Source organism: Tiliqua scincoides, chromosome 5 (genome assembly GCF_035046505.1).
Source record: "Tiliqua scincoides isolate rTilSci1 chromosome 5, rTilSci1.hap2, whole genome shotgun sequence".
NCBI lineage: Eukaryota > Metazoa > Chordata > Lepidosauria > Squamata > Scincidae > Tiliqua > Tiliqua scincoides.
Genome location: NC_089825.1, coordinates 138,014,058 through 138,023,330, shown reverse-complemented (window position 1 = coordinate 138,023,330; position 9,273 = coordinate 138,014,058). Strand labels below are relative to the sequence as shown.

General features: G+C 49.0%; 1 protein-coding gene across 2 annotated transcripts in view; it reads left to right on the top strand.

The window, feature by feature from the left end:
- Positions 1 to 6,270: 6,270 nt before the first annotated feature.
- SLC12A6 (solute carrier family 12 member 6) overlaps positions 6,271 to 9,273 on the top strand; it is a 58,307-nt gene continuing 55,304 nt past the window's right edge. For both annotated transcript variants that reach the window (XM_066626925.1, XM_066626924.1), the window contains exons 1-2: positions 6,271 to 6,462; positions 7,848 to 8,823. In XM_066626925.1, coding sequence (XP_066483022.1) covers positions 8,577 to 8,823 — 247 coding nt within the window. In that variant the 5' untranslated portion in view covers positions 6,271 to 6,462; positions 7,848 to 8,576. The remainder of the gene's footprint in view (positions 6,463 to 7,847; positions 8,824 to 9,273) is intronic.

Genomic DNA, 9,273 nt, shown 5'->3' with positions numbered 1-9,273 from the left:
TGGCTTTTAATGGGAGACTGCTAGGGATGGTGTTGAAGCAGGGAATCCACGGTTTTGCTAAAGCCTTGAGCACGCTGGAGGTGTGTCTTATCTAGAATTAGAATAGTGTATCACACAGGAAGGGTACTGCTGATTTCAGGAGGAGAGTAGCAAAAGATGCATGTAATCTGATACAGAACAGAAGGTGTTAATAGAGATGGTCTGAGTGCTGGAAGGTTGGCTCTCAAAGCAGCTTACAACAATGTAAAATCTATCACAGAGCTACTATATACTAGGGGTACATGACATGTGTATGGCAGTTGATGACATAGTCCCTGCTGCTTCCAGGCTGTTTGCTCCAGAGTGAAAGAAGCAGGAGGAATTTGGGTGTGGCTGGTAAGAACATAAGAACAACCCTGCTGGATCAGGCTGTAGATCAGATCAGATCTAGTTCAGCTTCCTGTATCTCACAGTGGCCCACCAAATGCCCCAGGGAATGGTAAAAATGGCAACTCATGGAAGCAGTGGTGCTTGAGGTGGTGTCTGTTGGTACTTGCAGGACTCCTGCTGAATGTCAGCAAGACCAAGAATGTGATGCAACAAAAAGTGGTAGTAGGCTCAGCTTGCTGGGCAGAGCTGCAAAGCATTATTTTTCATGCTCAGAAAAATCCACCCATCCACCCTGAGCCTCTTACTGGTATTTGTTATATCGCATCTGGCCTCCCAACTCAGAAGTAATTGACAATGATGTTACTACCAGTTACTTCCAGTGGTACTTTGAGTAGGTGAACCATGTGAAGTGGTACAGTGGAGGACAAACCTTGAGAAACACTGGTCTAGGCCAGCCCAAAAACTTTGTGAACCACTCTACCAAACAGAGTTCACCAGCCATGTACAGTGGTCCATCAGTTCCTTGAGAAACCTAGTTTTGGTACCGGCCTGGGCCTGAAAACAGGCTTTATGAAGCAATGATGCAACTGTTTGTGGCTGCTAGTCAGCGTTCATTTTGGTTGCTCGTAAGTGATGCAATTTGTTTTCTACTAAGTCAGGTCTTTTTCCCATGTATTATTATACCAACTCCATATATGATGTTTTACAACAGTTGGTGACAAGTCTCTGGAGGGAGGCGAATGGAGGCAGGGTAAAGGAAAAAAAATACAGTTACTGTATCTCATGTACACATACTGTACTTAGGCAGAATGTCCTTAGGATATGTCTGGTAGCATTTTTCCAGAGTTTCAGCTGGGAATCTGAAAACCCTGCCTGCAGCTGCCAGATAATGAACCTGGGAGGGAACAGTCTGCAGGAGAAGCATGTGCCCTCTGGGCCTTTCCCATCAAGGAGATCCTGCCCTACATTTTTTCTGTTTTGCCTGCCTCATCACAGGATAGGACCTAATAATTTTCAATCTTAATACATTTTCCTGAATTAAAAAAAGGAAAGAAAAAGCAAAGGCACTTGGGCTCTGCTAGACCTCTAGAGAAAGGGAATTTCAGCTAGGCAACTGCTGTTCAGAATACCTGTGTGCCATCAACATTTGCATCTAAAAGGCATAACTAAATTGTTCTCTGGTTCCCATAGAGATTGTGGTCTCCAAGGTTTGTAGGGAAATTGCATTGCAATGTATCCTGTGAGTGGAAAAAGCTTTACAATCGTTCTCTCATTGTTTGGTGCACTTGTCATGACATGATTACTTGATTATGACATGCAAGGATGAAGTAAGGTTCTTTTGTTCTTTAAAGTCCCAGATGGGCTAGGCCAGGCTGCTTTAAGAACTGCTTGCCCGCAAATGACCCTTGCACAAACCCTGAGGGAATTAGAGGTCTTGTTCTGTGTCCTGCCACCAAAGGTTTGGCAAATGGGCACAAAGGACAGGGCATTTTCTCTTGTGGCATCAACATTATGAAATGCCCCTCTGCTCACGTTCTGCTTGTGTCTGTCTTGGCTCACATTTTGGTGAGCAGCCAAAATATGTTTACACCATACTTTATAGTTGTGCTGGACTTCAGTATATAAGTCATATTGAACATATTTTAAATAGAAATGCGGAGTAACACACACAAAATAATTTGAACAAACAAGAAGATGGAAAAACCCACAGAAGAAGTAGGTCTTTCACTTTGTGTACTCTGGTTAATGCTGGGAAATCATTTGTGGAATAGATGTGAGAGCAGTAGCCTGAAGGTGCTTTGGGAAACAAATCATTGGCTATGTACTTTAGTTTGCTGTTCCTGGTTAGCAGACATACAGTAGGGAAGGGAGTATTAGGCTGCAATCCTAACCACACTTTCCTGAGAGTAAGCCCCATTGAACAAAATAGGACTTACTTCTGAGTAGACCTGGTTAGGCTTGTGCCCTTAAGCTTACTCGCTCATCATAAGCAACAATGCACTCTGCTATTTCTTAGCTCACCCTGCTTCACTTCCTGCCTGAAGTCACATACGTTTATGGCCGATATGAGCCAAGGGCAGCTCTTTAAAATGCCTCTTGCTTGCTCACATCCTGCCACCAAAACCACAACAGAAACAAGGGAAACCAAATTAAAGGACAATAAATGGGGACGCAGTGCCATCAGAACCTGAGCTGTGGAAGTCAGAGGGGAGACCACTCATGGAACAAGTTAACAATTCTTGAATTGATGCACAGCTTCCTCATTCTTTTGGGCTGTAGGGCTGGGATGGGTGTGACAATTAAAGGGGGAAATAGCGCTTTCGAGCTTTTGAGTGCTACTTGTGATATGTCAGCAGCTGAATCTAGCACATGGTGCATACTCGTGACTGGCTGACTGTGCTGCAGTGGCCACCTGATCCAGATCTCTTTCCCCTTATGGACAGGCCCAAAGGTTGCCTGCAAATGCCCAAGCCAAAGCTGCCAATATGCAAAGGAAGTGGCACCAGGACTTGAGGTTGACCTGTGCTGCTGTGGCACAGATGCTCTGCCTCTTATCTGTTCCTGGTAGGTGTTTGTACAGCCTGTATGTTTACTCAGGCACTTGGTCAGAGGCATTCAACACCCTCCATATTTGCCCCTCACTTTCAACTGCTTCTATATTCCTCCCATCAGCAGTGCCTGCTTTCTCCTCATAGGAGCGATGTGCACTGAGTGAGGCAGGTGAGGCAGAGTCCTTTGAAAAGTGCCACCACCATGTGAGGCGCTATGTGGGGAGGCAGGTGAGGCAGAGCCAGCCCCAGTGGAGTTCTTTGAAAGGCGCCGCCACACTCACAAGCCATGCACTCTGCACTCACAAGCATGAGCTCAAGCATTCACAACCCATGCGCTCTTCATAGTAGGGATGTGCGGTAGGTGGTGAAGCAGAGCCACTCCACTGGAGTCCTTTGAAAAGCGCCACTGCCAAGTGAGGTGCTCAAGCACTCATAAACCATGTGATCTGCACTCACAACCCATGTGCTTTTCATAGCAGGGACGTGCAGTGGGTGGGCAGGCTGGTGAGGCAGAGCCACCCCACTGGAGTTTTTTGAAAAGCACTGCTGCCGTGTGAGGTGTTCACAACCCATGCGCTCTGCACTCACAACCATGTGCTCAAGCACTTCATAACAGGTGAGACAGCCATCCCCACTGGAGTTCTTTGAAAAGCACCACCGCACTCACAACCTGTACACTCTGCACTCACAAGCATGAGCTCAAACACAACCCATGCGCTCTTCATAGCAGGGAAGTGTGGTGGGTGGGCAGGCAGGTGAGGCAGAGCCACCCCACTAGAGTCTTTTGAAAAGCACGCCGCCATGTGAGGTGCTCAAGCACTCACAACCCATGTGCATTGCCCTCACAACTATGCGCACAAACACTCAGCTCATTTGCTCCTCACAGCAGGGACGGGTTCTTTGAAAAGTGCCACTGCTGTGTGAGGCGCTATGTGGGGAGGCAGGTGAGGCAGAGCCATCCCCACCGGAGTCCTTTGAAAAGTACCACCGCTGCCATATGAGGTACACAAGCACTCATAACCCATGTGCTCTGCATTCATGAACATGTGCTCAAGCACTCACAACCCATGTGCTCTTCATAGCAGGGACTTGCGGTGGGTGGGGAGGCAGGTGAGGCAGAGCCACCCTACTGGAGTCTTTTGAAAAGCACTGCCGACGTGTGAGGTGCTCAAGCACTCACAACCCATGTGCTTTGCCCTCACAACTATGCGCTCAAGCACTCACAACTCATGTGCTCCTCACAGCAGGGATGGGTCCTTTGAAGAGTGCCACCGCCCTGTGAGGTGCTATGTGGGGAGGCAGGTGAGGCAGTGCCATTCGTACTGGAGTCCTTTGAAAAGCATCACTGCTGTGTGGTGCTCAAGCACTCACAACCCATGTGCTCTGCACTCACAACCATGTGCTCAAGTGCTAACGTTGATATGGGCTTGGGCTCAGTTGACTGCTGTAACTTGGCCTGATAGGATCTTAGCTGTGCCTTTCATAAGCCAATAAACAGCCTGTCTGAGTTTGTCTGAGCCAATAGTTACAAAGTTTTGTCTGAGCCAATGGGCTCACTGTTGAGGAACGTAAACTGTGTTTGACCTTGTACCAAGCCCTTGAGAGTTGGAGGACCAAATGGAAAACTGCTGCATTGGAGAGACAGAAGGAGGACTGGGAGGGGCTGAGCAGGAGGCCTGAGTGCAAAAGTGCAAAAAGGCTGCAGTACCATCAAAAGAAAGGTAGAGGGCCGCTGTGTGCAGAGCCACTGAGGGTATAAAAGGGGCTGCACTAGCACAGAGAGCTCAGAGACCACCAGGGAAGAGCTGCTGAGAGAAGATTTAGGACTGGGCTCTGGAGAAGGAGAGACCAAACCACAGAGCTGCTGTGAGGAGCTTTGGGGAGTGTCTGCAGAGAAGGAGCTGGAAGAGCAAGCTGCGGAGACCTCCAGGAAGAGAAGCTGCAAGGAGTGAGCTGAGAGAGACCAAGCTGCAGAGTGGAACTGAAACCTGGGCTCTGAGGGAGAGCTGAGCTGCTGGAAGGAGCCCCTGGGAGATTCTCTGAAAACCAGAGAAGGGAACAACCCTCCCAGCCTTTGCCTGGCTTGCCTCAAGTCCTGCTGCCTTGTGCCTGCCTCAGGTCCTCAGGGAATTTGGAACAAGGTCATTTTGAATAAAAAGCCTTAAACTTAGTGCCAGTGGTCTTTTTTTGTTCCTGTACAACAGGGGTCTCCAAACCCCGGCCCAGGGGCCAGATGCGGCCTGTGGTGAGCCTCTATCCGGCCCGTAGCCAGCCTCTTGTCCCCTGGAAGCCCCGGCCCTCTTTGCCGAACATGACTGGAACTATGCTCTGGTTGCATCTGGAGGGTGTTCTAAGGGTCAGAGAGGTTGAATGAATGGGCACCTCATTCACTGCAAGGGAGGGCACCAGGGTGAGGTCTCTTGTTATCTGGTGTGCTCCCTGGGGCATTTGGTGGGCCGCTGTGAGATACAGGAAGCTGGACTAGATGGGCCTATGGCCTGATCCAGTGGGGCTGTTCTTATGTTCTTAATGTGTTCACTCATTTATTCACATATCTAAGTTCCATCTCTAATTTTTAATACAAATTTTATATTTAATTTTTTTTTCCAGCCCTCAAAACCATGCCAGACATTTCATGTGGTCCTCTGGCCTAAATGTTTGGAGACCCCCTGCTGTACAACAATGTGTTCTTCATAGCAGGGATGGGTGGTGGGTGGGGAGGCAGGTGAGGCAGAGCCACCCCATGGGAGGCCTTTGAAAAGTGCTGCCACCATGTGAGGCACTCAAGCACAACGCAACCATGTGCTCTGCCCTCACAACCATGCGCTCGTCACAGTAGCCAAAGCAGCCACTGAGTGAAGGACTGTAAAGGAGAGCCTCTGAGAGGATGACGAAGGCTGCACATGTGTGTGTTTTATGTGTTTCTGAGGGATGCGGTGCCACAGAGTGGCTCATATTTGTGAGGCGTGTCGGTGCTTGTGCCTCTTCACGTCATGTGTCTGTACTGTCATGACTCATGGTCACTGCAGGGAAACATGAGCTCAGCCTGCTGAGGCAGCGCCTGAGAAGCTTCCCTCCCCCACTTTGCCTAGCAAATCCTTCTTCCCTCCCCCATTTACTTCTCTCCTCAGCCCACCTCAGGACCCTATGTCCCCCTCAGGAAATAAAAACTACATCTCCCAGAACACCCCGCGCTTTGGTAGCCCCCTCAAACACTTCACCCTCCCCCCTCTCTTGTCCCTCAAGCCGTTCTCGGACGAGAAGAAAGCCCAGCAACAGTAGCCGCGCGGCTTGCTTCTGCGCATGCGCTTACAAGCCGGGCGCGGGGAGGGGGGAGGATGAAGACAACTGAGAAGAGTTGTGCTCTTCCCCCCTCCCACACCGGAGCCGGCATTTGAGGCAGCGGCACTAGCCGCGCGGACAGTCGCTGCAGTAGCAGCAGCAACGAGCGAGCATCAGCTGAGCGCGCGCCTCAGGGGAGGGGGGAGCGCGCGCGGGATCCTTCAGAACGTTGAGCGAGCAGCCGCAGCGCGAGCCTCAGGTACGCAATTAACGGTCACTAACGGCTGCCTTTACTTTCTCAGGAGCTGCGGGGGGGGGGGAGGAGGGAGAGGAGACAGTGCTGCGCAGGCGCAGTTTCACACCTCCACCTACTGCATAGTGAATGGGGCAAGGTGTCCTAACACACTTGTGCCCATTTCTTTCTCTCACCCTCTTGTGCGCTCCCCTCACAACAACTCACACTTGGGTCTTTCTAGGTGCCAGACTTGCTAGCTAAAAGTGGGGGACTTGTTTCCCACCTTGTGGGTGTCAGCTGACAGGGTCTTGCACGCCTTGCACGAAGGACAGCACTGTTGCTTTGCATGCCTTGCACATCCCTGTGGTCTGGTGTGTGCCCTCAGCTCTGAGAGACCTGTGCACGGCTTGCACGTCACTGTGGTCTGGTGTGTGCCCTCAGCTCTGAGAGACCTGTGCACGGCTTGCACGTCACTGTGGTCTTGAGTATGCCCTCAGCTCTGAGAGACCTGCGCATGTCTTGCATGTCACTGTGGTCTTGAGTGTGCCCTCAGCTCTGAGAGACTTGCGCACGTCTTGCACATCACTGTGGTCTTGAGTGTGCCCTCAGCTCTGAGAGATCTGCGCATGTCTTGCACGTCACTGTGGTCTTGTGTGTGCCCTCAGTTCTGAGAGACCTGTGCACGTCTTGCATGTCACTGTGGTCTTGAGTGTGCCCTCAGCTCTGAGAGACCTGTGCACACCTTGCATGTCACTGTGGTCTTGTGTGTGCCTTCCACTCTGAGAGTCCCGCACACACCTCGCACCATGGTCTTCCTGCCTGCTGCCCTTGGTCTTGCTCAGCCTTGCATTGGTCATTGTCTTGCTTGCAACTATCTTGTGCAGCCCTTGTGTTCTCCTCACCCTGCCACTTATTCCCACCCCCCTGTCACCTTCCAGGAATTGCTCACACACCTTTGCACTCTTGATGGAGTTACCAAAAAGCATTCCTTGTATGCTTACTTGCTTTCTGTGCTTGTCTTGATGTGAACTCCCTTGCCTGTATGCACCCCAGTGCCTCATGGGATAACAGATGTGTACCCAAGTATAGGGACTTTATGGCACGTTGCATACCGGGCAGCCCCGTGCAGAAATGACTCATCCTTGCAGTTTGGTGTAAGATAGTAGAGTTACGTATCTCTATATTCACTCTGTTTGTCCAGGACCTTGTAGGGAACATGCATTCATTTTCTTATGCTGTCAGAAGACTGGTACAATAACTCCCTTGAACTAGGCCCCTTCTAATAGTTATCTTCTTATGCCAGGAGCTTTCAAAAACCACCAAAAGACTGTGGAGTAATTATGCATCCTTTTCCCTGACAGCATCTTAAAGAATAACCACATTTCTGTTTTTTAACATTCTTGTACCAGGACGCTGTGAAACTTCTCCTTGGTCCAGGATACAAAGCATCGTTTAATCATCGTTTCTGCACCAGAATCATAAGGGATTTTTGCTACAAAGAATACCTTCTTTCCTTGAATTGTTACACTGGAAACAAGTGGATTATGATCTTCCTTTCTCCAAGAACCCTGTAGCCTTTTCATGCTCCTTGCAGATATTTGCACTGAGAATTTCCTTGGTAGGAAGAAATTACCTCTATGCATTTTGCTGTGCCAAAAAATATTTGCCTAGTAAACAGATACTTTCACCAGGATCTGTGACACATCTTTTCGTGGGTGCATGTTGTGGCCAGAAGTTTGCCATATGGCCCTTTGTCAAACAAATATTGCAACCACCTTTTTTTGGATCTATAGTCTGCTTCTTTGGGAACATAAAACTAACCTATTTGCCTGATAAATGAGAATCTTTGGACTAATCATCAGTGAAAAATTAGTCAGCAGAATCATGGGGTATCATTCTCGCTGCATCATTGGCCTTACTTGTGGAAAATACACCTGGTAACCATTGATGTCTAGATACCACATTGCACCAAATAGTAATAAATCAATGGTAGACATGAATCTTTCTCTTGAGAGAACATTTGGCAACACTGTCAGCATCTGTGCCCTCGTGAGTGGTGATCTTCCTCTTATTTCTTAGCACTCCAAGCAAGTCTTGTTTTAAGTAATTATTTTTTTCCTTCCATTTCTGCTGCCAAGATGGCTTCTGTCCGGTTCATGGTTACCCCCACTAAAATTGATGATATCCCAGGTCTGTCTGACACAAGCCCAGATCTCAGCTCCCGCTCCAGCTCCCGTGTCCGCTTCAGCTCTCGGGAAAGTGTCCCTGAAACAAGCCGCAGTGAGGGTGCCAGTGACTTTTCCAGAGCAACCACATCACTGGCCACTGAAGCAGCTGAGCCAGCTACTGACAAGACAGCCAATCCCCGCCCAGATGTGGCTGAAGGTACGTTGCCTCTGGTGTACTGGGTAGGGGGGGAGACCAGTGTTAACATTGTAAATGGAGAATGCCAACATACAGGTGCCTTGATGGGAGGATTAGAAATGTGTTGGAAATGTACTATTTTTGTGTAGTTTATGTTTAGAAGTTGGTTGAAGGACCTTTTGACTCTTGGAATGTGCTGCAGGAATAAGGCATATTTTTCCAAGGTAGCTTGGGAAATGCAAGATTGAAGGTGGAGGGGATCCTGAATGAGTCTTTTTGTTTCAGTTTGCACGTCTTTGGCAGATGGTATATGGCAGAGGTGTTTTTCTGACATAACTGGATTTTCCTAACTTTCCAAAATACCTCGATGTGCTCCATTTTTTAATGTCTTGACTAAATTTATTTCAGTGGAAGACTGACAGATGAGTTCAGTTCACAGATTTCCTTTTCTGGGAAGAACTCTGGTGGCAT